Below are 26216 nucleotides of genomic sequence, written 5' to 3'. Positions count from 1 at the left end.
GCAGGGGAGAAATTAAAGAGAGGAGCTGCGGGGGAGGGGGGATGGGATTTAGCCCTGTTGGAGAAGGTAACGTTTGAGCCTAGATCTAGAAGAGGAAGAAGAGGCAAGAGGGAAAGTCTGAGGGGAAGAGCATTCCAGTTAGAGGGAACAGCATGAGCAAAGGTCCTGGGGTGCAAACCAGCTTGGCATTGAAAGAACATCATGGAGACGGCAGTAGCTGGAGTGAAGAGAGCACAGGGGAGGTGAAGGGAGAGAGGAGGGAGGTCCTGGGGTTTGGATGAGAGTTTGAAATCTGATGGTGGGGATGGGGTCAGACTGGCCCCCAAGCCCTGACCACACGTTCTTGATGGACTGGGGATGTGCAGCTGGTGGGGAGGAGCCTGAGGGGCCCGTAGGGGCGGGGCTCCGGCATTGACCGGAAGGCGGGCACTGTCCCTGGCCTTTGCCCAGGCTCGCGGCGGGGTGGTGGACCGGAATCAGTCAGAACCACGGAGGACAAAGTCCTGGGCCACGGGGCAGAACGAGGACAAAGACTCCCTGAGAGCTGTCTGCTTTCTGCTACCTACCGCGTTCTTGACCGGGTCTAAGTGGGGTGTCGAGGGGGGGCCATAGCCAGACACAACCCCAGAGTCTTGGGAACTGGGCTGGGCAAAAGGGAGGGTGGGACTCGGGGCGCCATGGGTTCTTGTGTAGGGACGGCTCCGCCGAAGAGGGGCCCATGGGACCGAACTGGGATGTGGGTGAGGGGGACGACGCTCCAGACAGGGACCCCAGCGAAGCAAAGGCCTGGAGGCGTGGACCGGCCTCTGATGTGCGTGGGGATGCTGAGACCCGCCGCGAGGGGCTGTGCTGAACGGCAGGCGGTGGGGGAATAGGGGCAGGACGCGCTCAGATCCGGGGTCCCAGAGACAACCCCCCCCCCACCCCCGCACCTCCCGGGGAGGGGTGGGGCGAGGGCAGAGACCCGGCCGGGAAGGGGTGGGGCCAGGCGATGGAGCAATAATGCCAATCGAGGAGGCAGTGACCGCCCTTCCTTTTCGGCCGCGCAGCCCTGGGGCTCGAGACCCGGCAGCCTCGGCGTCCCTCTCTCCGGGAGGGGGTGACACCTGCCACTCCAGCCTCCCGCAGCCCGACTTACTTTTCCTGCTGGGCTGGGCCTGCGCGCAGGTGCGGGGCCCGAGCCCCGCCCCGAGGCGGAGAGAGCCCGCCCCCCGCGCCCCCGGCGGCCCGGCCTCCGCGCCGCCGCGTCCGTCGCGCCCGCCAGGCGTGCTGTCCCCACGTCCGCGTCTGTGGGTCTGTCCGATCGCGCCACCATCAGGGGTTGGGGGGCCACAAAGAGGGCTTTGGCACCCAGCCGCGTAGACGCAACCCCGGCCTCAGCATGAAGTCTCGCAGGGACAAGCTTCACATCCCGGCGCTGACCCTCGAGTGAGTGCTTGGCGAAGAAGGGGGGAAATGGGGAGGGAGGAAGAGAGGCAGACAGACAACCGCCCTTCCCCCCGCGTCTCTTTTTAAGTCGCCCAGAGTCAGACCGCCGCCTCCGGGGAGCCCTCCCGGGTCATCGGTCAGGCCCCACCCCCGCGGCCTTGGCGAGACCCAGAATCCCGGGCCTTGGGGGCTCCTTCTCCCTAAAGGAACCTAAGTCCTGGTCCGAATTCGGATTCGGCCACACGCAGGGGCCACCACCAGGTTCACCGTCCCCGGCCTCTTTCTTTACAGTCTGTCTCCGAGCAGCCAGAGCCCATCTTTGCTGAGCCCCAGCAGCCCCTGCAGCCCTTGCAGCCCCTCACTGGGCCTGCATCCCTGGAGGTAAGTGACAGCACTCGGGGGGCGGGGCTCGGACATTGCCCTGGCACCCCAGAACCTTGGAAGCCACCCAGACCCAGCTTCCTCACCAAGGTACTGTGGGCTGGTGACATCACCTCTCTGGGCCTCAGTTTACCCCTCCATAAAATGAAACTACTATCCACATTAGGGCCTGGATGGGGGAAATTCCATTTTCAACCATAGCCAACAGGTCCTCCATCCGACAGGTGGCCAAGGTGAGGCTAGCAGATGCTGGGTTCCCAGCCTGCTCTGGGCCCTCCCTGCTGAATCAGCCTTGCCTTCCAGCCTGTGACCTCCAGGACCCTCCCCACACCCAGCTCAGCTGGCCAGAAAGCTCCTCCCTCTGAATGTAGACACACACACACACACACACACACACACACACACACACAAAGCTGAGAGTTCACCGTTAGAGCCCCACGCACTGTACCAGGCAAAGTGGCGTCAGGAGGAAAGAACCAGCTTGACTGAGTGCCAGCTCTGTACCAAATACCTTCTGTTTCCTGCACAAGCCGAGAGGGAGGCGCCCTTCCTGACCCCATTTCTCAGCTGAGGAAACTGAGGCTGAGAGGAGACGCCACTTCTCCTGGTTCAGTACGTCTGAGGACCAAGCATCAGGGCCAGTTTGGCTACCAGAGTCTGTTGAGGGTTTGAGGCAGCCTCTGTGACTGGCGCGTCTCAGGGTCTTGCCCCCTCTATAGGAGGGAAGATCAGGGTTGTCGTGGGCTCTTCGCACGGCTTGGGAAAAGTTCAGGGAGGTGACAGATGTGTGAGTCAGTCATGTCTGGAATTCAATGGCCCATCAATCATTTATACTTCAGTATGAACGAACTGATTAGATTCTTTCCATAGACCTTTCGTGGGGAGAAGAGAGAACAATTTGGAGCCCTCACTGGGTGCTGGGCAACAGACAGTTCCCTTCATTAAGTAGGTACCTACTGTGAGCCAGATGCTAAGGGCATAGCTGTGAACAAGATTAACGTAATCCTTCCCTCATGGGCCTCTCAGTCAGATCTCTGGAGGTGGGCAGTGAACAAGTGAGGAGACAAACAAGAGCCATTCGGACGGTGACCCCTTGGGGGAGGTGGTGTTTTAGCCAAGGTCTAGGCAGAGCTAGGGGAAGAGAGGTACCAGGCAATGGGAACTGTACGTGCCAAGGTCCTGAGGCAGGACCAAGAATTGAAAAGCTTCTGTGGCTGCCTTGGGGGAAGAAAGGTCTGCCGAGGACAAGTGATAGGAAGGGAGGTGGCTAGGATAACATCTGGGTAGAAAATGGTGGGGCCTAGACCAGGTCGGGGTATCCAGTGGGGACTGCTGTACCCCCCATTTAGGGGAGGAGGAAACCCAGGACATCAGAGTATGTTGTGCAGAGGTACCCTGGGAAAGAGTGTCAGGCCAAATCTGACACCGACCGCTTGGCCTCAACCACCAAGTGAACAACAGCGGCAGAGCGTTTGGGGCTCTGAGCAGAAAAGCCTCCTCACCCGCCACCAGAGGGCAGCAGAGCCCCATCACCTTGGGCCAGGCAAGGAAATGGGTCCCTGCCTCCCCTGCTCCAAGTACCCTAGGAATAAGCCCACGTTTGTTCTCTCAGCCTCCAAGTCCCCATGAGTCTGGCCCCTGCCACCTCTTGTCTCCCTGTCACCTATCTCCCCACCTGGCTCACTATACTCTAGCCATGAGGCTTTCTGGGCTGCCAGAATATAAGCTGGTCCAGCCTCAGGGCCTTTGCATTTGCTACTCCTCTGCCCAGAGCTCCATTTCCTCCTTTCTTTGTTTGTCACGTCTCTATCAAGCCCTCAGAAAGGAAGCTTTTTCTGAACACAGCCCCCATTCAGGGCCTCCCAAGCCCCAGATACATCCATTATGCCTGTCCATTTCCCTCACTGAGACTGCATTATGGGTGTGATTTCCATGTTTTCTTGTGTGATTCTTAGGTTATTTTTCTCACCCAGAGGTTTGGGAGCCCCTTGAGGGCCAGAGCTGGATCTGTCCTCTCTATTCTAGGGCGGGGCCTGGTATACAGCAGGTGCTCAGTTAATGCTTATGGCATGGACAAATGGGAAGGAGGTGGGAGGGCTCTGCCTGTGGTGGTGAGCAGGAGGTAATCGAAGAAGGTCGTGAACTCAAGGTCGTGAATTCGGCCCTCATGGACAAGGGGGCAATAAAAAGCACCGTCAGAAGAATGTTCCCTCTGGGGCCTTGAATGTCAGGGACAGGAAGAATTTGTATTTTTCTATCCAGGGAACTAAGAACCATACAGCGTATAGAGCTGGGAGGGGTGTGGACAGTGCATGGGCAGGTGGGAAGGGCTGGGGTGGTCAGACCACGGAGGGGTTGAGGGTAGGGTTCTGTACGCTCACTGGGGCTTTGCCATTTACATAGTCACTTAGCACAAGCAGAGGGAGGCAGATCCCGAGTTACGGACAGGGTTAGGCTCTGAGACCTAGGAGAGGGATTCACCCAGAAGTGTGGTTTTGCTGTAAAAGCACTGAGGAGGCACGGAGGGTGGGTGAGTTGGGGAGGGACGTGATCTGGTGGGCAGGGGGCTGACGCCAGACATCGGGGGCTTAGTCAGCCTTTCACGGGAGGCCTTTGCCACGGCCACAGGCATTCTGGATTGTCAGCTGCAGCATTGTTCTGCAGAGGAGGAAACTGAGGCCAGATGGGCGTGGGAGAAGTGGCTGCTGGGGATGCCAGCGCAGTGGGTGTAATGGGGGGCACGGAAGCACTATAGGGTGCCACCACAGCTGGGATTGACGGGTAATTCCTTTACTAACTGTGCAGAAGCACACATGGTGGGGAGGGTTTGTGGGCACAGTATGTCAGCATATGGTGACTTGGGTCCCCAGACCTGTGGGATCTTGTATGCCCCCACGCAGGAAGCTCTGTCCCTGGCCTGTGGCTCACGCTGGATATCTCAGGGTCATAAGCGACCACCTCCCTCTTTACGTCCACATCTGGCCCCTCAGCAGGGCCCGTGCACTGGCCTCAAACCAGGTCTGGAATCTCCCCACTTTTCCCCACAGCCTCACCCTGGCCCGGGCCTCAGTGTCGTCCTCCCAGACCCTGTTACAGCCTCTCACTAACCTTCTGCCACCTGCATTTCTGCCCCTGACAGCTCCTGTTCCCCATGGAAGACGGGGGGGGGGGGGGGGGGGGGCGGAATTGACAAACAATTCAGACCATGCCCCTTCCCTGCTCACACATCCTCCATGGCTCCCCATTGCTTCTCCCGCTACAACTGCACTCTTCCTGCAACATTTACATGTTAAGTCCTGCTGGCCTCTTCCCCTCAGTCTGGTCTCAGGGCTTTTGCACAAGTTGTGCCCTCTGTTGGGAACACTTCCCATGGCTGGCCCCTCTTCCTTCTCAATGTGTCACCTCCTCAGAGAGGTCTCCTGGCTAAAGTCGCCCTTTGCCATTTGTTACCTCTGTTCTTTTCCTTCCTTGACTATGGTGTTTGAAATTATCTTGATCATTGAGTCGTTTGCTCTTTACTGTCTGCTTCCCCTACCAGACTTGGGGCCTCTGAGGGCAGGGTACTCAGGGTTTAGCACAGGGTCAGGAACACAGTAGTTACTCAGTAAATGTTGTGTGAGTGAATGACCAGCGAGGGGTGTTTGAGACCCAGGCCCAGGGGACCTGGAGAGCATAGGAGGACAAACCCAGTAGCAACCTGAGGGTGTGTGGCCATGGCCAAGGCAGGATGGGGAGTCTCTTGAGAAACCTGAGAAGCAAAATTGGTGGCAAGAAGGTTGGGGGGAGTTAGGGTTACACACCAGGCGGGGGCCCCTATCCATGACTTCTCAGATATGGGGTCTGGGCTTCAGCGTCTGGGTTGGTTCCCAAAGCATCGTGTGATCTGTGAAGAGGCCACCCTCAGGGTGACACTGTCCCTGACTTCTGGGACGGTCATGAGAGGAAGAAGCATTAATTCACTACCTCCTGTGTCAGACGTTCCTATTTCTATGGTGAACAGGTACTGCATTCCCAGAACTTTCTGTGCCTCCGATTCCATTCCATTTTCCTGAGGGGACATCTGTAGAGGGAGAAACAGAGGCCCGGAAGTTAGCCTGATGCTAATAACATTTATCACACATTTATCGGGCACTATTGTGGGTGCCACCTTACGTCTAACTCATGTAACCATCCTATCAGCCCAATTTCCCTCCCATTCTACACTTGAGAAGACAGGCCTCAGAAGTTAAATCAGGCATCCCCTGAGTCGGGTAGCCAAGTTGATGGCCTTTCCGTCACCATAGACAGGCAAAGCATGTCAGATGCCCTGATTTCCGTTTGCGAAACACGTCCTTTCTGCCAGTCCAGTGCTGAGAGATGCCGGGGCCTCAGGGAGCCCAAGCCCGAGAAGACAGAGCCAGACAGACGAGAAAAGGTTTCCTGGAAGAGGGGACGCTGGATTTTGCCAGGCAGGAAGGACATTCCAAGAAGTGGAGCCACCGTGGGCACGGTAGCATGAGCCAGGCCAGGCCCTCGGATAGGTCTCAAGTGCCACGCTCAGAAGGGGTTCGCGCGGCGGGGAGAGGGGGAAAAGGAGACGTGAACAGATTGACGTTTTGAGGGAAGGGGGCTACGTTCCACCGCCTCACCTAACAGGCGCCAACGCCCCGCCCCCGCCGCCCGCAGCCCTGGCAACGTCCCGCCCCTCCGCCCGCGGCCCTGGCAACGCCCAGCCCACTAAGCCGGCACGCGGGTCCACCAGCCTCGCTTCCGCGTCGCTCGCTCCGCCCCGCGAGGCCCCGCCCCCGCGCTCGCCTGGGCGGGTTCCCGGCCGCGTTCCGGGGCGCGCGCTTCCTCCTCGCCCCCTAACCCCAGCCCCGCGGCGCGCACCCCCTACCCCGCTCCGCGGGGCTCCTGGGGCCAATCCCGCCGCGGAGGTTCGTGCCCCGCCGCCGCCGCCGCTGCGCCCCCGCGCCTCCCGGGTCTCGGGCGGCGGCGGCGGCACAAAGAGAAGCAGCATGTCCGACCCCAGCTACTGGACGGCGGTGGCTGCGCCAGGCCACCGGAGCCGCCTTGCCAAGGGCGCGCTGCTGCAGCGCTCCAAGAGGTAGGGGGCACCGTGCGGGCAAAGGCGCGGCGGCCGGCCAAGCAAACACGAGTTGCCAGAAGTATATCCCGGCGGCGTGGCGTGGGCCACTGTGTGCGGCGGTAGGGGGCAGGGGGGGACGCTTTGGGATCGAGGTATCCTCTAGGACCCCAGATACCCTCGTTTCGCCCGTCGTTACCCCGGAGTGGGGTGTCTGCCCGCTGGGGTCATAGTTAAGGTGGTAACACAGGCAGAAGGGACTTGGGACCGAGTCAGGATTCGAACCCGGGTCTCTAGGCCTGGGAGACCTGGGGAGGAGCTTCTTGGAAAAACTGAGGCTACTCTGGCCCCGGGGCTCAGTTAGCGGAAATATTGTTTCAGAAGCAGATATTTACCGCACGAGGCTGGCATGCAGGTGGTGTGTCAGGAGCCGGGTCACGGGGGTAAAATACTGGGTTTAGCCTCCAGCGAAGCCTGGCTTCTCTTGGAGTCTGTTTCCTCTTCTGAAAAGAAAAGGCCAGGTAAGGGCTGTGGACTTTACAGGACTTGGGTTCAAATTCCTGCCCAGCCACTGCCTGGCTGTGTGACCTTAGGCAGTTCCTTAACCTCTCTGTTCTTAGATGTTTCACTGGTGCTGGGTTGGGGCGTTCCTAGAGGGCTAGGCACTGAGACCAGCTGCTGAAGGACCTGGAATGCTAGGTTCAGGGCTTAGACGCTTCTCCCAAATCCTGTGGAGCTACAGAGGGCTTAAGGGCACCTTAGGGATCGGGTACAGGAAACTGGCCTCAGGCCAGCGTTTTCTGTCGTATTCTCACTCTGTGTTGTCCCACTTGGGTGTTTATTGAATGGCTAGGCAGAGCTTCTCAGCGTCCTGGGTCTTCTCCAGAGAGGGCTGAGCAAATAGTTGACACTAGACAGTTGCTCGGGAAGTGCACAAATGATGCCCGGTTCCCCTTTGAGACCTCAAATATGGCTGTGTTTTCTTTTCAAGAAGGCCCCGCCTGAGAGCGAGAGGGAGGTGGCCAAGTGTTTTTCCCAAAGGCAGCTGTTAGTGATAAATGATGCATTGGGGTGCAGCATGGAGCTGAGGACCCAGATGAGGGCTGGGAGAGGATGTGAGACGGGGGGGGGGGGTATGGGGGTGTGTGTGTGTGGGGGGGTTGTTGGCAGGAAGTCTTGCAGGAACCCGTGGGTTTCACTTTTGCTTCTGTACATCAGACTACAGGACAGTTCCTTGCGGCTGTTGACATCCGTGGCCTCAGTTTCCTAGGCTGGGAAGTGGGTGCAACTGGTGTCTCTCACCTCCGGGTTTGTTGGGATTGGCAAAGGGTGACTCAATTCACCGGGGAGGCATTGCCTGCCCTCCCACTGCGTGCACTAGACCCTGCAGGAGTTGTGGGGAGAAAGATGACCATATACGTGCCCACGGCCATCGACCCAGTGCTGGGCCCAGAGCTGAACACTGTGGACGTAGTTCATCAGGTCTTCCCAGCACCTTGCAGGGTGTACAGATGGGGAAAGAAGCTCAGAAGGGCAGGTGCACATGATGTCGTCGACGGGCTGGATCCCTCCTCCCTGCCTGTCTTGTTGCCTGGGTCGGCGGCTGACCCTGCTCTCCCATGTCTTAGCCTGCTCTGTGCCTTCTGCCTGGGACACCATTCCTGGCCCTGTAAGGCCCTGAGGTTTCTCTCTCCCTCCCTGCGCCACTGAGCTGCGTTGGCGGCTCAGAGTATGTGGGCTGCTGCACTTGTCGAGCAAGCACCGGGGAAGGTGGGGAGACGGTTCGCTCTCAATTTCCCTCTGCCAGGGCGGGGGCCGGGGCCGGGGCACACGTGGGAGAGGCTGGGCAAGCGTGGGAGTGGCCTGGGCCAGGGGGTCTGGAAGCCAGAAGACAACGGGGATGGAGGGAGGGAAACGTGCGGGCAAAAGTTGGGTAGGACAGGGAGGACAGGACCTAATGTGCGAGATGCTGATTTTCGGGGTTTTATAAGGATCAGACTGGCATTTTGGGGGGATCGTGGGGAGGAAGATCGCCAAGAGATTGGGGCAGCGAGCCTGAGAAGGGGTGCGTGGAATGGAATGGGAACCTGCCTCAGTTCACCAGTGAGCTCCGAGGTCCTCTGCACTCTCTGCCTTATTTGCCAGTGCTCCCGGCCGGGGCATGGCGTCAGCGAAGGAGTGGGGGTGGGGTGGTGAACACAGAAGCGTGAGAAGGCTCACGGGGGGCTCCTGGCCATGTGCAGTGTCCCCCAGGAGTCTGGAAGTGTTTCATGCCACCACTGATAATAATAAGAGTTTTAAGAGTAGGTAACATTTGTCAAAAATGACTACCCCAGACCTCAAAGGCCGAGCTAAGGGCCATGCAGGAGTCCAACCGGGGGCAGAGTGGCAGTGGTCACACCTAGCTTCCCGTCCTGCCCCAGAGCTGGCCATATGTGCGGTCTGGCTTGGGCACGTGGTCCTCTGAGCCCTGAGGCCTGGGCCGGCGCCTGACCTTGTCCCCACCTCCCTGACAGCTGCCGCAGTGGGAACCGCAAAAGCCTGGTGGTAGGAACGCCCTCCCCAACCCTCTCCCGGCCCCTGTCTCCGCTCTCAGTTCCAACAGGTGAGTGTGGGAGCAAGCCTGCAGGGGCGGTGTCCCGTCTCTGCCCCCTCTGCCTCAGTTTCCTCTGCCTGCTTCTTCCTCAGCAGGCAACAGCCCCCTGGATAGTCCTCGGAACTTCTCCGCTGCGTCGGCCGTGAACTTCCCCTTTGCCCGAAGGTGAGTGGTCACTGGCTTTGAGGGATGACCTCAGCACAACTGGTGAGGGGACAGGCAGCGGCATGCTTTTGGTGGTTGGCCCTGCCTCTTCATTCGCCTTTTCCCCTCCCCGTCCCCTGCCCTGTGACGGTCTCTCCCCCTGGCTTCTGCCCCCGGCAAACGCGCGGCCTTCTGCAGCCACGTCCCGCGCATGGACAGGTAATTTCAGGGAGCCCTTGGGGAGGAGGAGGGCACACCATCCAGGCTAAAATCACTAATTCACTAAAAATCATTAATTTACTTAGTCAGGGTTGACGTTGGACCAAGCATTTAAATGTTACTCGTTCACTCATTAACATTTATCGAGCACCCGTTACATGCCGTACCCCGTGCCGGGGGCCGAGGAAGGGGAGGCTGGACTTCGACCCTTGGGGAGTCCTCAGTCTCAAGGGGGTGACTGGCATGTATCCCAGCAACTGCAACTCACAGAGGTCAGAGCTTCGATGTGGGAGGCACTGGCAGCTGGGTCAGGGAGGGCTTCCTGGAGGAGGTGTCGGAAGGACAAGGAGAAAACACACAGTGGATTTGTTCACCTTGAACCTCTGTTCTCCGCCTTTTCGGAAGATCCTTCCTCCAACAGGGCCAGCACCTGCCAGCCACGGTCTCCGTCCTTGGTCCCCACAAACCACGGGGGCCATGCCTTCTTTCCAACTCTTCTGGTTCTCCCCTCTAGGGCTGACGGCAGAAGATGGTCCCTTGCATCTCTCCCATCTTCTGGCTATGGAACCAACACACCCAGCTCCACCGTCTCGGTACCCACAGTCCCACCTTGGCCAGCAGACAGGCGGGTGCGAGGTGGGGCGGGACACGTCTTTGGTTTTTATCAAGGTGTCGGATAGTTGTCCAGTCAGCAAACATCCTGGCTGCCCCCTCTGTGCCCCATTCCGGGCAACGTATGGGTCCCTGAAAAGACCCAGCCTCGGTCCCAAGGAGTCCCCGTTCTGGAGGACACAGACATCCCCATCCTGTGGGGTTAGGGCCTGGCCAGAGGGAGTCTTAGGGTTGCTTAGGGAGCAGGCGGCGAGGCTTGCTGGAGGAGGGGGGCATCAGAGCTGGGGTTTTGAAGGATGCGTAGAAGTCAGGCAGGAGACTGTTAGCATCTAATGACCAGCAGGCAGCCTAGGCCTTGAGGGGTAATGCTGGGGTTCTGGCTTTGGCGCTGACTGTGAACTCGTGGCCCTGATACCCCCTCCTGCCAGTCGAGCTCATCCTCCCGGGAGCGTCTCCACCAGCTTCCTTTCCAACCGACACCGGATGAACTATGCTTCCTGTCCAAGCATTTCCGCAGCTCAGAGAGCGTGGCTGACGAGGAGGGCGGCCACCGCTCACCCCACCTTCGTCCCCGTTCCCGCAGCCTCAGGTGGGCCTTGACCTCTAACCTCAGCCCCTCCCCGGGCTGCCTTTGGGGCCCACGTTGTGGCCCCTCCTCCACCTCTGGCCCTGACCCTGTCCAAGCCTGGCCTCTGATCCTCGACCCTCCCCTGGACTGGATTTCTGGTCCCACGTCACAAGCTGACTGTCCCCCGCCTGCCCCTTCCCCTTCAGCCCGGGACGCACAACAGGGAACTTCGACAATGAAATCGTCATGATGAATCATGTGTACCGGGAGAGGTTCCCCAAGGTGGGCAGCGCCCGGTGGCTGCACCGGCCCTAACTCCCCTCCATGTTGTTGTCCCTCCTTGGCACCCTGTCTTCTTGGCTGTATCCCCCCGCATCTCTCCATTTCTGTCTGTCCCTATCTCTCTGTCTCAAAGCGCCCCCCTCCAACCCAGGCATATTGCTTCTTCCCCCCCCCAGTTCTCTGGCCCCGTCGTCCCCATCATCACATTCTCCCCCACAACTGCCTGTCTTGCCCCCACCTGTGTGTATTGCCCCCCCCCCCCCCCAGCCCCGTCCAGTGACCAGGTTGTCCCATCCGCCCTGCCCAGGCCACGGCACAGATGGAAGGCCGCCTGGAAGAATTCCTTGCTGCTTTTGCACCCGGCGCCCGGCTGGCCCTGGCCGATGGCGTCCTGGGCTTCATCCACCACCAGATCGTTGAGCTGGCCCGCGACTGCCTGGCCAAGTCTGGAGAGGCCCTCGTCACCTCCCGCTACTTCATGGAGATGCAGGAGAAGCTGGAGAGGCTGCTACAAGATGTGTGTTTTGGGGGGGGGGGGGTGTGGGGGTCCCCGGGGAGGGCAGGGCCAGGGGCCTGCAGGCGACGCCATCGCCCGCCTCTCCCTAGGCCCACGAGCGCTCGGACAGTGAGGAGGTCGGCTTCATTGTCCAGCTTGTCCGGAAGCTGCTCATCATCATCTCGAGGCCGGCGAGGCTCCTTGAGTGCCTGGTGAGTCTCTGCACCCAGCCAGGTGTGGGGCCCAGCGGTTGAGACTAGGCCGCTAGAACCGTCCTGCTGAGATACAAGAGACAGGCCCATCGGGTGGAGTTTGGAGAGGGGCACGGGGTGCCTCCCGGCTGGGCTGGGCTCTTTTCCCCGGGGAAGTGCCAGGAGCTGAGATCTGGAGGGGAGAGTTAAAGCTGCTTCAGACGGAGGGGACGGCACGGGCCGAGGCCTGGAGGTGGCCGCAAGCCCCGGCTTACCAGCCCCTCTGCCACCCCCAGGAGTTTGACCCTGAGGAGTTTTATCACCTGCTGGAGGCTGCCGAGGGCCAGGCCCGAGAGGGCCAGGGCATCAAGACGGACCTGCCTCAGTACATCATTGGGCAGCTGGGCCTGGCTAAGGACCCCCTCGAGGGTAAGCTGACGGGAGTAGGGTGGAAAGAGAAAACCCAGGAGAGGCCCGGGCAGAGCTGTGACTCAAACCCGGAGCCGTCGACTCCACAGCTGCCGTGATGTTCCTTCGTCTCTCTGTGGCTCTGCCCTCAGCCACCTGTGGGGCCCACTGTGGGAAAGTGCCTGGGGTTCCTGGGTCAGCCAGCTGTAAGTGGGACCTCTGACCTGCCAAGGGGTGGCTCCGAGAGGAGCCACCACTCCTCCCACGAGTCCCCAAAGTACTTTCCTGATTTCATCATCTGACCGTGGCCCAGGAGACGGACTTAGAGTCGGACAGGACAACCAACCCGTGGGCTTGACCAAGCTCGTCAAGAACTCCCCCCAGACAGCAGAGTCAGGAGAACTGAGACGTGGGACCCGGGGAGCGTCGAACTTGGACCTGACCTGGTCCAGGTGCGGCCATGGGAGGCTCTGGGGAAAGGTCGATGTGTAAGCGAGTCCTGGCGGATGGAGAGGTGACCAGGTACAGACCTGGGGAAGAGAGGGGGTGGACCAGGCGGCGGGGGAGGGTGAAAGCAAAGGCCCTGAGGTGAGCGGGAAGAACAGCGAGGGGGGAAGCGACTGGAGCTGAGGAAGAAGCAAATATGGGAGAAGGTGGTGGGGTCAGCAGGGCTTTGCCACAGTGGCTGGTGTCTGCCCAGCATCACTGCTCTGTTATCCCTGGGACTGGGCTGCCGATGTCCCCGTTTAAGGCTGAGGCTCCAGGCAGATGAGGTCGAGCAGGGATTCAGACCTCGGCGGGCCCCAGGCCAGACCGCTTGTCGACTGGCTGTGTGGCCCCGGCTGTGCCTGGCTGTCCAATGAAGGCAGGTGGTGCCGTGGGCGGCCCCGGGGTCAGAGGAAGCAGAAAGTGGCCGGGCAGTTGGCAGCTGAGACTGTGGGGCAGGTCATCTATCCAGTGTCCCCGGCGGGGAACCTACTGAGTAAAAGAGGCTGTATTCAAACCCAGACCTCCCTCACCCGTGAGACCCCATTGTCCCATCCCAGCCTTGCTCCGTGACCGTGAGACACTGTCACGATTCAGTGCCATCATCACGGCTCATGTGCACCAGCCGCTCACTCGGGGCCGCCCCTCTGCCAAAGCCCTAGGGCCAGAAAACGGCGTGGGTGGGGGGCTCCCTCTGGGCCACACCCTCAGCTGAGGAGGATGTTAGGAGCCCAGACCCAGAGGGCCCATGTCACAGCCTGCGTTAACAGGCCCAAAGCTCGGAGCCAGGATGATGGCTGTGCCATTCAGAGGCTGGGCTTCCCACCGGTCCTTCTGGAAAGTTCCTCAGTCGTTGCTTACTCTGGCCTGGGTTTGGCCAAGACCTGGATGTAGTAGGGGCTTGATGATGCATGCAATGATGGTGTCATGGGAGCCGGTCAGGGAGGCACTACGTCCCCCGGATGAGCCCTGGAGGCCTTGGGAAATCTCTGGGCGATCGAGGCACAGGCACGGAGGCATCATTTGAGGCTCCTCCCTTGTCTCACAGAAATGGTGCCTCTGAGTCACCTTGAAGAGGGAGGACAGCCCCCAGCACCTGAGTCCCCGGAGGTAAGTCACAGAGCTTTGACGCCCCCACCTGTCGGGTTCTTTTCAAGGTAGATCAGGCAGCCGTGGGAGGGGCTGGGTGTGCTGATGTGTTGCACGTAGTAGGTGCTTAGTAAATGCCTGTGACTTGAGGGAGAAGGTAGAGGCGAGTGCCCTGCCCTGGCGGTTGGACAGGGCAAGGCTGGAGGGGATACTGGAAAGGGGCGTTTTGGAAGATGTCTAGGAGTTTTCTGGAAGGAGGACGTGGCTCCAGCCAAAGCTCAGAAACTCAGAAGCTGAGTTTGAGAAGTCTGGAAGGAGAAGGTAGCATCAGATGTCGGGACCAGTGGCTGGGACTTGAAGGCAGGAAGAGCCCGGCCTGCTCTGAGGTGGGGCAGGACCCTGACCCTTCTTTGCCCCCTAGAGCCGTGCCCTGGTCGGCCCATCACGGAGGAAGCCGTGTGAGAATGACTTCGAGACCATCAAACTCATTAGCAACGGGGCCTACGGGTAAGTCCTTGGGTCCCCCATGGACTGATTTCTCAGCCGCCCACAGGGATGCCTGAGGTCCAGCGGCCCCTGAATGTGCAGTCCGGGAAGCTGAGGCCTGAAGAGGGCAGTAGAGACACAGTACAGCCAGGCCAGGGTCTCAGACAGGCTCCGCCACGGTCTAGGCCATTTACCTGCCCCAGGTGTAGGGAGTTCTAGGTATACAAGGAAAAAGATGGCCCCGTGGTGGCGGTAGTGAGCAGTGAGCGTCATTTTAGTGCCACTTTGACAGGTCCGCGTGGGGCTGGGGTGGGAGGGGGAGTCCTTCACAGGATAAGACTATCCAGAAGGGGCTTGTGCGTCCGGGTGATTTGGCTCAGCAGCACTGCCAGGAGTCTGGGTCAGGGAGCTCCCAAGAGGGAGCAGTGGCTTGGGGTCTTTTTAGCCCCAGGGTTCGTCTTCCGGATGGCTAGTAAATTTGGTGTCGTTTCACTACGGATGCAAAGCTGGCAAGCTCTCGACGGTTAAAAATCTGCTCCTTTGGGCCCTATTTAAAGCAATTTGAGTTTGGTGCCAGGGGGCTTTTGACTGCAGGGGTCTCAGTCCGCCGTGAAGAAATAAGCCAAGGGCCATCTCTGTCATATCGATGTGACACCAAGAAAGGCAGCTTAAACCCATAGGGTGGCTGCTTTTGGAGAGGGGCCAGGTAAGGAGAAAGGGTGTCCCGGCTGTAGGGCGCGGCGCGGGCAGAGGCCTGGCAGGTTGGGTTCTGGGCCCAGGTCGGGTCCCGTTGCCCGCCCGGGGCCTCGGTCTCAAGCCTCAGCGAACCCGGCTCCCCCAGGGCTGTCTACCTGGTGCGGCACCGAGACACACGGCAGCGCTTTGCCATCAAGAAGATCAACAAGCAGAACCTGATTCTGCGGAACCAGATCCAGCAGGTCTTTGTGGAGCGTGACATCCTCACCTTTGCCGAGAACCCATTTGTGGTCAGCATGTTCTGCTCCTTCGAGACCCGCCGCCACTTGTGTATGGTCATGGAGTATGTGGAAGGTGCGGTCCACTAGGGCTTGCATGCCTCCAGTGCCGGGGAGCTCACCACCTACCCAGAAGAAAGTCCCTCCTTTGACCAAGCTAGGGTGTGCTCCGGCCTCCCTGGGGTCCCAGCCTGCCTTGGGAGCTCCTCAGTCTGTGGTGGGGGGGGTCCAACCTGGGCAGTTGGGGCTGAGGGAGCCCAAAGAGGTGTGTGAGGGTGGGACCCAGACATCCTAGGGGGGGGGGGGTACCAGTGAGCAGAGGCCTGAGGGCCAGAAGTAAGAGCAAGGAGGGAGGGAGGGCGGGAGGTGTGGGTCGGAAGGGCCAGGATGATTGGGGGCCAGGGAGAAGAGTTGTTGGATCAGGTTTGCAGTTAAAGAATGAGCAGGGCCTTCAGGTGGTGCAGGGGTGTGCACTGTTCAAGGTCCTTCTAGGCAAGGAGGGGGAACGAGCACTTAGGAGGCACCGGCTGTGTACGGGGTAAGGAACCGTGTCCTCGCAGGGCTGCTGCCCTGCCAAGGGAGAATCAGGAATCTGGATCTGCCCTCCCTCCTGCCCTTCTTGGTTCCCCACCTTGGTTTGGTGTAGACCAGGGATGCTTTGCAGGAGGGTGGGGGGGGGGGGTGTCTCGTAAGCCTGGAGCAAGGCTCTAGAGCCCAGGGCCTCTGAGTGCATCTGTCCCCCAACAGGTGGTGACTGTGCCACACTTCTGAAGAACATGGGCCCACTGCCCGTGGACATGGCCCGCATGTACTTCGCCGAGACGGTCCTGGCCCTGGAGTATTTGCACAACTACGGCATCGTGCACCGGGACCTCAAGCCTGACAAGTGAGCAGCCTGGGGCTTTGGGAGCGGGGCCTCTGATTGGGGTCTGGGGCTGCTCAGAGCTCCCCGCCTCTCCAGGTCCTGCTGGCCCATGGGCCCCTGGCAGCAGGAAGACAGGGAGCAGTGGCAACTTTGGGCACCTGGTGTATACAGAGGAGGACAGGTCCTTAAGAGGCACCTGCTGTATGCGAGGGGAGGAGAGTTGTGTTTATGGAGATGCGGTCAGGCAAAGAGAGAACGTGCGGTTTAGGGTGCACACAACGCACAGGGGAAGGGACTGTGCACTCACAGAGTTACCGCGGCACAAGAGGAGAGAACGTGCATTTAGGAGGCACCGGCTGTATATAGGGAACAGGGACGTGCCCTTGGCAAGACCTTCTGTGTGAAGAAAGGGACTGTGCATGTCTTGAGCACCTGTTGTGTGTTTATGCAGGGAAGACAGGAAGAGATGTTCATTGAGAGCCTTGGGAAGTTTATTTTGCTCTAGCACCTAATAAGCACCTACTGCATGCCAGGTCCTCCGTGGGCGACCGTGAGACGCGTGTGTGAATAATCCATCATGCTTTGTAACCCCTACATAATTTGCAAGGCACTCTCCCCTGCATTAATTGAGCACCTGCTGTTTATAGAGCAAGGGGCTGCTCTTGATATCAAGTGCCCTCTGGATACCAGGCAAGGAGCTCGAGTGTCTTAGGTTCTTGCTGCACGGGGGTGTGAACATCAGCATTAAGAGTCTGCACGTTTTCAGGCGTCTTGTAGTTTGCCAGCGGCTTAGAAAATAAAGTGTGCATTTGGCACCTGCCACGTACCTGGGCCTCTGTGCGCAACACTTGTCAATATGCTCTGTGCCATCAGGTCCGTGGATCATCCTAGAGTGGGGTGGGGTCTCCTGAGTGACCCCAAGGCAGCACCTGCCCCTCCCAGGCTCGGGACCCCCATCTGCAAAATGGCACAGGCCGGTGCCCAGCCCCAGAGGGTTCAGGGAGACAGGCGTATACGATAGACACGCGAGAGAAATATTTTTTCCTTTCACTTTGGAAAATTCCAAATACATCCCAAAGTCAAGAGAAGGCGCATTCATTCACTGGAGCTGTCAGAGCAAAATAGCACAGAACTGGGCGGCTTAAACAATAGAAGTTTATTCTCACAGTCCTGGAGGCCAGAAGTCCAAGATCGAGGTAGCAGCAGGGCTCCCTCTGCAGTCCCCAGGGAAGGATCTCTTCCAGGACCCTCCCCCAGCTTGTGGTGATTTCTTGGCTTGTGGTGACATTTCCCTGCTCTTCACATGGCGTCCTCCCTCTGCATGTCTGGGTCCAAATGCCGTTCCTATAAGGACACCAGTCATACTGGATGAGGGGTCACTGTACTCAGGGACGTCCTCCTCTTAACTAATCACACAACGATCCCGTCTCCAAATAAGGTCACGTTCGTAGTCACTAGAGGTCCGGATGTCAACATGTGACTTTGGAGGTACATAACTCAGACCAGAACAGAAGGAAGGGTCCAGTGCCCCCCTCCCCTCCGTCCACTCCCCACATCCATCCCGTTTCCACAGCTTCCAACGCTTGGCCAATCCTGCTTCCTCCCCATCCCTGGGTCCCCCCACCCCCCATGCCGGGCAATTTGAAGCATATCCCAGGCATCGTATCATTTCATTATCATTTCATTTGTAAGAAGGAAAGGTTTTTTTTTGTTTTTGTTTTTTAACATTTACCTATTTTTGAGAGAGAGAGAGAGTGCGCGAGCAGGGGAGGGGCAGAGAGAGAGGAAACACAGAATCCGAAGCAGGCTCCAGGCTCCAAGCCGTCAGCACAGAGCCTGACGTGGGGCTTGAACCCACAAACCATGAGATCATGACCTGAGCTCAAGTCAGACGCTTAACCCACGGAGCCACCACGGCACCCCCAGAACTTTTTAAAGACAGTGGGTGCACAGAATCGTTCCTTTAGAGAGTCCGTGGATGCAGTTCTGTGCCAAGTAAACGGTTTATCAAACAACTTGGCTGTACGCAGCTCTCCAGAAATTAAGCAGCCGAGGTACCAGGAGGTGCGCGAAACCGCGACTTTCGGTGGTGCGTGTCATCTGGCAAGGCGTTTATATCCTTGAGCCGACGGGAAAACTAGATCAGCAGGGTGCATGGGAGGTGTACAAGGTTTTAAAACCGGGTGCCCTGAGGAGGTGCACAGAAATATTTCTGTATACAGCAGCTGCTCAAGGCATGTTCGTTTTTCGACAGGAAACGTAAATAACGAGGGCTTGCAAAGAAAGCATTTAGCGAAAACAAAAAATGGCCACGTGTGCAAAAATATACTGTGGGTTTCAGGCGTTTTCATGCACAGCGGGGAGATGGCATGATTCTCGGGAGATGTAAATTCCAACAGCGGAGTATACAGTAGGTGCTCAGTAACGACACCAGATGCATCCGGTGGGTGCACCGAGACGTTTGCCAGATTGGCAGTATTGCCCAAGACCTGTCGGTCCTCGTGATGATGTGCCCGCGCTCGGGAAGTGCTTTCCGGCCCCCTCGGGGGAGTTAAGCCGCCCTGGCTGGACCTCAGCCCACCTGGGGTGGCACCAGGTTCCGGGGTGGCATGAGAAGCCAGGCACCTCGGGCCCCCCAGCCCTGAGTGCACCACCCGCCCACCCACAGCCTGCTCATCACCTCACTTGGCCACATCAAGCTGACCGACTTCGGCCTGTCCAAGATTGGGCTCATGAGCATGGCCACCAACCTCTATGAGGGCCACATCGAGAAGGACACCCGGGAGTTCGTGGACAAGCAGGTGTGCAGGCGGGCAGGTGGCCCTGGGTGCGGGGCCGCCCCCCTCTATCTGGATCCTGACCCTCAGGACGCGGGGAGACTTCGCAGCACGAAGGAGAAAATAAACCGCACCCCCCCCCCCGCCCCCCGCCCCGTAATTCTCTCCACCCCCCGTTCCCAGCCTGGCCTTGGCCTCTCCGTCCCCCTCGTGGTCTCTCTGGAGTTGGAGGCCATCCTCCTGTTCCCCATTCTGCCTGACCCAGGTGTGTGGGACCCCTGAGTACATCGCGCCCGAGGTGATCTTCCGCCAGGGCTACGGGAAGCCGGTGGACTGGTGGGCCATGGGTGTCGTCCTCTATGAATTCCTGGTGGGCTGTGTGCCCTTCTTCGGAGACACCCCCGAGGAACTCTTCGGCCAGGTGGTCAGTGGTGCGTTTCCCCCACCGTGGCCCCGGTTCGAGTCTTGGCCGCCCTGGGGCTCTGGACAGCAGTTTCCCTACCAAAGGGAGCGGCTGTGTGTGTGGATTGGGCACGTGTGGTGTGCCTGGCCCCAGCTGGACACTGGGGACATGGCCAAGGGCGAGACAGCAAGGGAGAGAAATACGCAAATTAGGGAACCTCAGATACAAAAAAAAGTGCCCAGGAAAAGAAGCAGGAAGTGAGTGAGGGGAGGTGGTTGGAGGTGCTATGAAGGGCTGTCCTCACCCTCTCACTCTCTCTTTTTTATTTTATTTTACGTTTATTATTATTTTTTTAATTTGACTTGATTTATTTTTCCCTCTCCTCATTTTAGATGAGATCATGTGGCCCGAAGGGGATGAGGCCCTTCCAGCAGATGCCCAGGACCTCATCACCAGGCTGCTCCGACAGAGCCCACTGGACCGTCTGGGCACTGGTATGTGGACGTGGGATGGGGAGAGGCTGCATAGAGAAGGGGGACTTGGGGCTGGGGTGTTGAAGGACGCATAGGAGTTCACCGGGAACTAGCGGAAGACCTTGAAGGAATAGCGGGTATCTGGGTCGGATGCAGACAAGGGCCACTGAGGCTGAGTGAGAGCCTACAAGGTCACCGTGGGGTATGTCCTAAGGTCCTCAAAGGCCCAGCCCAGCGGATCCCACTGTTCAGATTCCCCAGCCACCTAATTAATGGTTAAAGGACTATTCGAGACTCACGCAGACACTACAGGTTATGTCCATGAGGAAGCTTAGCCACTGGAGAGGACCAGCTGAGGTTGGGGAACAGGATCCCTTCACGCAGTCAGCTCTCTGCTCCGTGGAGTAGAAATGCATAGAAAAGGCTGGAAAGAAAGCCCTCCTAGGGCTTTGGGATCTCAGAATCCAGCAGAGGAAAGAGCAGGGCCTGGCGGCTAGCCCCAATTCTGTCTGGTCTTCAGGCTCTTAAACAGCGGCTGTTCCCCTCGCCATCTTTATGGCTCTGTGTTGGCCAAGTTGGGGCTCAAATTTAGCCCAGGGGGCAGTGGGGGACAGGGACACGCAGGGCTGAGCCAGGCATGTGTTGGCAGGTGGCACCCACGAGGTAAAACAGCACCCCTTCTTCCGAACACTGGACTGGGCAGGGCTTCTGCGACACAAAGCTGAGTTCGTGCCACAGCTCGAAGCCGAGGATGACACCAGCTACTTTGACAGTGAGTGGCGGGGGGGGGGGGGGGGGGGTCAAGGGGGTGGGCTCTGCTATCCCACAAGCCCCTGAGGCGGGGAGGGGCTGTCTGCCACGGTCTCCACCCAAGCACCTCGCCCTGGGCCTGGAGCTTCTGACTTCCTGAGCTTTCTGAGTAATCCGAGCAGCTGCCCCCTCCCTGGCTGGGGTTTCCTGTGCCTCTAGGGTCCGGAGGCCACGGCATCCTCTAGGGTTGTGGGAGGGGAAACCAAGGCACTGAGTGTGGCAGACCCTTGCCTGGCGTCCCTAGCAGGTTCAGCCTCCTGAGCGTCCAGCCCTGACCAAGGATGGTGCCTCATCTGTCACACGGGAGGGAGGGGCGCTTCGCTTTGCCTTGTGGAGGGAGCCCCTCCGACATTGTGGGTGGGCTCAGACAAGTCTTCCTCTGCCTACTTGGGGCTCCAGCCACACAGGTTAAATGCTCTAGGTTTCCAGCACCTCCTCTGGAACTTGCTGTGTGATCTTGGGCGTGTCAGAGGTCCTCTCTGAGCAGCTGTTTCCTGTTCTGTAAAGTGAGGAGCATCCTTTATGTTTAAGATGCACACGATCACCTAATTCTGGGTGACCCATCTCAAGGGCGAGGCTCCCGAGGGTCAGACGCAAGAATCCCCACCCACAGTCCCACGGTTTTTAGGGACCCAGCTGGAGATTTTCGGCCAGGTCCTCACTCTGCCAACTCAAGCCTCCCGTGGCCCCTAAATACACCAGACACAGCCCCACCTCAGTGCCTTTGCCCTGACTGTGTCTCCCCACCCCGGGACGCCCTCCCCAGATCACCCCACAGCCCTCGCGGCCGCCTCGGGGCATCGGGTGGGCTGTACGTGCCTTTCCGTCCTGCAGCGCGCTCGGAACGCTACCGCCACCTGGGCTCCGAGGACGAGGAGACCAACGACGAGGAGTCATCCACGGAGATCCCCCAGTTCTCGTCATGTTCCCACCGGTTCAGCAAGGTGGGCCCGGGGACCTAGCTACGGCACTGGGGACGTTGCAAAACGTTGGTTCGAGGTTGGGGGCGGGGTTCTGCTGCTTTCTGTCGTCATGGTGGTTGAAATACGTATGAAATATACCATCAGAGCCGTTTGATTGATTGATTGATTGATCGATGGGGGGGGGGGGCGGGGTAGAGTTTTTACCTTTAACGAAATGACCTTGGAAATGACGTACCTTTCCGCGACGCCAACGCTACGGTTTTCGGAGTCACAGTAAGATAACGCAGAATTGCATCCATCATTAACGTGAATGCCAACACATCAAGCACTGATTTCAGTTTCATGGCGAACACAGTCAAGAAAGCAGCCACCGGACAAGCGTGGGCTCCTCTCCTGCCTCCCCCTCTTCCCGGGAGGTGGCGGCAGGGGCAGCTGCAGTGGCAGAGGTCAGAGGGGTGGCGCCCCATCGTAGCCATTTTAAACTACAATTCAGTGGCGTTCCGCGCATTCATAAGGTCGGGACACCCATCACCTCTGGTTCCAGAACGTTCCCATCATCCCAAAGGGAAACCCCCGATCCCGTGGGCAGTCACTCCCCTTCCCCTCTCCCCCGGCCCCGGGCCACCTGCAGTCTGCCTTCTGTGTCTGGTGTCTTTCACTCAGTTGGATGTTTTCAGAGTTCACCCGCGGCATCGTGTGTGCAGGGCTTCGTTCCTTTTTGTGGCTGAGTAGTGTTCCGCTGTGTGGACGGACCACGTTTTGTGTACCCATCGGTTGGTGGACACTTGGGTCGTTTCCACTTTTGGGCGACTGTGACCAGCGCTGCTGTGCTGGGTGCCACGTTTTACAGCCTCACAAGCTTAAGTTTCCTTCCTTCGTTTCTAATTTGATGAAGAAAACCTTCCCTGCTGCTTGTGGGCCTGGGCCCCAGGCAGAGCGTCCTGATCAGCAGCAGAAACCCTGGCTGTGGCCCCCTTGGTAGCCGGGCCCCTCCGAACCTTAGTTTCTCCGTCTGTACAGTGGGCGTCTTTACTCTGCTGTTTTTAGGGATGTGGTGAGTCTGGATTTAAGGAAGTGACTCCCAGGGAAGCACTCAACTAAGCTCACTCTTTTTCCTTTTTTATTTTTTTTTTTTGAGAGAGAGAGAGAGAGAGAGCGAGCACATGTGTGTGTGTGAGTGGGGGAGAGGGGCAGAGGGAGAGAGAATTCCAAGCAGTCTCCACACCCAGCGTGGAACCCGACGCCGGGCTCGATCCCACAACCCTGGGATCGTGAGTCGGACACTCAACCGACGGGGCCACCCAGGCCCCCCCACGGTTACTAATGTTTTCTGTTTCTTCCAGGTCTACAGCAGCTCCGAGTTCCTGGCCGCCCAGCCCACGCCAACCTTCGCCGAACGGAGCTTCAGCGAGGACCGGGAGGAAGGGTGGGAGCGCAGCGGCGAGGCCGAGTATGGCCGCCGCCTGAGCATGGATATTCGGTAGGTGGGCTGGAGAGTATGAGCAGATCCAGCTTCCGAGCCGGCTGGGAGGTGGAACCACAAAATCTAACACTGCAAGGAGCTTCCCGGTGGCCCAGGAGAAAAGGGTCAGACACACTGGCTAGCCTGTCAGACCCCTGCCAGCGTGGCCCCTATCATTGCTGCCTCTGGCTTTGCGTCCCTTACCACAGCAAGCATAAAGCAGCCGTGCACCGTCCTACTGCTAGGCTTCTGCTTGCCCTGTTCCCTCTGCCAGCATACCCTTCGCTAACAAACTCCTGTCCGTTCCTCAAAGACCAGACTCAACAGAAATAATCAATGTCTACTAGAGGATGAGTGTCGGAAGCTGGGTTTTAAAACACACCAATTCTCTGGGCAGAGGACGGGGCAAGCAGAGGGAACTCACCCTGTATTTACGAATTACCTCTGGTTCTGGGCTGAGTGTTCAAATCTGGCTGCCAGGGGTAACTGGGTGTCCCGGGGCGACGGCGCCTGGCAAGTGTGACTTTGGCCCTTCCCTGCAGCAGCCTGAGGTCCTGGACGTCCTCTGGTACTTCCTGTCCGTCGTCTTCCCAGCCCGAGCGGGGCCCCAGCCCGTCTCTCTTGAGTACTATTAGCCTGGACACGATGCCCAAGTTTGCCTTCTCGTCAGAGGATAAGGGAGCCAGCCCAGCCTCTGCGGGCCCCAAGAGGCCCATCTTCATTCTGGGGGAGCCTGATCCACCCCCAGCAGCCACCCCAGTGATGCCCAAGCCCTCAAGCCTTTCTGGTAGGTGAGGTCCAGGGTGGGCGGGATAGTGTTGTAGAAAGCTTCCCAGAGGGACTATTTGAGATGGGTTTTGAAGGATAAGTAGGAGCTCCCCAGAGAGACCATTCGCCTGTCTAACAAAGGCCTTAAGATAGGAGAGGCCAGGGCTCCCAGAGAATCCTCGAGCCTCAGCTTGTCTCCCAGTCTAGGGGTGATACCCCCAGCTTCACCGGGTCAGGATGGGACTGGAGAGGGGGGTGAGACCGCAGAGCTCTGAGGGGTGCGGGGGGGTCTGACGGGTGGGAGAAGGCTGCTTAGAGGAAGGGACTTGCAGAGTGGAGCTTTCCAGGGAGAGCAGTGCAGGAAGGAAGTATGGGAAGAGAGAACCCTCTAAAGAAAGGCCAGGTAGGGGCGCCTGGGTGGCGCAGTCGGTTAAGCGTCCGACTTCAGCCAGGTCACGATCTCGCGGTCCGGGAGTTCGAGCCCCGCGTCGGGCTCTGGGCTGACGGCTCGGAGCCTGGAGCCTGTTTCCGATTCTGTGTCTCCCTCTCTCTCTGCCCCTCCCCCGTTCATGCTCTGTCTCTCTCTGTCCCAAAAATAAAATTAAAAACGTTGAAAAAAAAAAAAAAATTTAAGAAAGGCCAGGTAGCCAAACTAGGGTCCACGCTGACCGGGGAGGAAGGGGCTCTGCCTGCCGAGGGCAGAAGGACTGAGTGGTGAGACCAGCCGGGTTGACCCCCAACCCTGCTGACCCCTAGCTGACCCAGCCGCCCTCAGCCACGCACGCCTACGAAGCAACAGCATTGGTACACGGCACTCAACACCACGGGCCTTGGATGCTGGCCGAGGCCGCCGCCTTGGGGGCCAAAGAGACCCAGCTCCTGAGAAGTCTCGGGCCTCCCCCAGCGGGGGCCGTGTGCCCAAGTCAGCCTCCGTGTCCGCCCTGTCGCTCATCATCACGGCCGGTAACGCACGTGGCCCAGCCTCGTCTTGGCTTTGTCCGTCCATGTCTGTTGTAACCGCGGGGCTCGGGCTGTGCCACAGGAAGGGGGAAGGAGCGAGACACGGGGAGAGCTGGGGGGCCGGCATTCCTGGCGGAGGGCACTGCATGTGCAAAGGGCTGATCGGGGGACCGTGCCTGGGACACTGGAGCAGCAGCAAAGCAGCCAGAATGGTCAGCTTGGGAAGGGGAGGTGCCCTCCCCACCCTCGTCCCTGCGAGGGAGTGACCCCCCCCCCAACCCGTGTCCTTGCAGATGATGGCAGCGGCGGCCCCCTCATGAGCCCTCTGTCCCCACGCTCACTGTCCTCGAACCCGTCGTCCAGAGACTCCTCTCCAAGCCGAGACCCGTCCCCCGTGTGCGGCAGCCTGCGGCCCCCCATTGTCATCCACAGCTCAGGCAAGAAGTACGGCTTCAGCCTGCGGGCCATCCGCGTCTACATGGGCGACAGCGATGTCTATACCGTGCACCACGTTGTCTGGGTGAGCTGGCCTCGGGGTGGGCAGGAACAGCGGGACTTGGTTTGAGTCTAGCTTCACCCTGGCAAGGCACTTCACTTTGGGAGCCGCATTTTCTAGTCTTGGGAAAGCAAGCTCATTGGCTGAAAGGTTTGGGAGCCCAGGGCGGGGAGCTGGTGCCACCTGGGTCTTTGCAGCCGCTCTTACTTAGGGGGAGGGGGTTGGGCAAGACGGACAGGGATGGACAGAGAGGTAGAGACCTCAGTTGGGCACGAAGCTCCCGCCCCACGCCCGCAGATGCACACTGGGTGTGATGTCCTGCCTCCCCCCAGCCCAGGGCCCGTTAAGGTCAAGGAAACCACATGAGTGGCAGCAGCTTGCTGGGGTCCCACCGCTGACCCAGCTGGGCTGGGGTCTCCAGCTGTGGGTCCCAAGCCCCCTGACCCTACCATCCATCCCCAGAGCGTGGAGGAAGGAAGCCCTGCCCAGGAGGCGGGCCTGCGAGCTGGGGACCTCATCACCCACATCAACGGGGAGTCAGTCCTGGGTCTGGTGCACATGGACGTCGTCGAGCTGCTGCTGAAGGTTCAGCCCCCCATCTCCCCACCCTTGGGACTTCCAGACCCCCACCCCACTCTGCCTACCCTTGGGGCTCCCAGAATCCCCACGTCCCGTCCATCCTCAGGGGCCCAGATCTGCCCCCACTGCTTTGCTCCTGTGACCCCTCAGCTTTTGATCCTGAGGTTCTCCCCTCTGGAACCACACCTTTCCACACCCGGTCCCACCTCCAGGCCTTGCATGTCCCCTCCCCTCTGCCCAGGACGTCCATCCTCCTTTGCCCCCTGGGTGCCCCT

At 59.2% G+C, this 26216-nt stretch overlaps 1 protein-coding gene across 25 annotated transcripts in view; it reads left to right on the top strand.

Annotated features, from left to right (window-relative positions):
* MAST3 (microtubule associated serine/threonine kinase 3) overlaps positions 1-26216 on the top strand; it is a 37173-nt gene that overhangs the window by 7107 nt on the left and 3850 nt on the right. The window contains exons 1-25 of one of the 25 annotated variants that reach the window (XM_058727452.1): positions 1039-1428; positions 1720-1809; positions 9391-9479; positions 9566-9635; positions 9813-9833; positions 10348-10426; positions 10874-11034; positions 11220-11295; positions 11603-11812; positions 11902-12003; positions 12279-12411; positions 13925-13986; positions 14387-14472; positions 15293-15501; positions 16173-16311; positions 18959-19091; positions 19333-19498; positions 19863-19964; positions 20593-20715; positions 21588-21697; positions 23020-23156; positions 23684-23925; positions 24663-24869; positions 25160-25386; positions 25825-25947. In XM_058727452.1, the coding sequence (XP_058583435.1) occupies positions 1382-1428; positions 1720-1809; positions 9391-9479; positions 9566-9635; positions 9813-9833; positions 10348-10426; positions 10874-11034; positions 11220-11295; positions 11603-11812; positions 11902-12003; positions 12279-12411; positions 13925-13986; positions 14387-14472; positions 15293-15501; positions 16173-16311; positions 18959-19091; positions 19333-19498; positions 19863-19964; positions 20593-20715; positions 21588-21697; positions 23020-23156; positions 23684-23925; positions 24663-24869; positions 25160-25386; positions 25825-25947 (3144 nt within the window). In that variant the 5' untranslated portion in view covers positions 1039-1381. Of the gene's footprint in view, positions 1-1038; positions 1429-1719; positions 1810-6602; positions 6896-9390; positions 9480-9562; positions 9636-9812; positions 9834-10347; positions 10463-10873; positions 11035-11219; positions 11296-11602; positions 11813-11901; positions 12004-12278; positions 12412-13924; positions 13987-14386; positions 14473-15292; positions 15502-16172; positions 16312-18958; positions 19092-19332; positions 19499-19862; positions 19965-20592; positions 20716-21587; positions 21698-23019; positions 23157-23680; positions 23926-24662; positions 24870-25159; positions 25387-25824; positions 25948-26216 lie in introns of those variants that run through there. The other 24 variants (XM_058727451.1, XM_058727440.1, XM_058727446.1 and 21 more) reach the window with 24 other exon arrangements.

The sequence above is a fragment of the Neofelis nebulosa genome, chromosome 4 (genome assembly GCF_028018385.1).
Source record: "Neofelis nebulosa isolate mNeoNeb1 chromosome 4, mNeoNeb1.pri, whole genome shotgun sequence".
Classification (NCBI taxonomy): Eukaryota; Metazoa; Chordata; class Mammalia; order Carnivora; family Felidae; genus Neofelis; species Neofelis nebulosa.
Note: the sequence above shows the minus strand (reverse complement) of the source record. Positions and strands in the feature narration are given on the sequence as shown.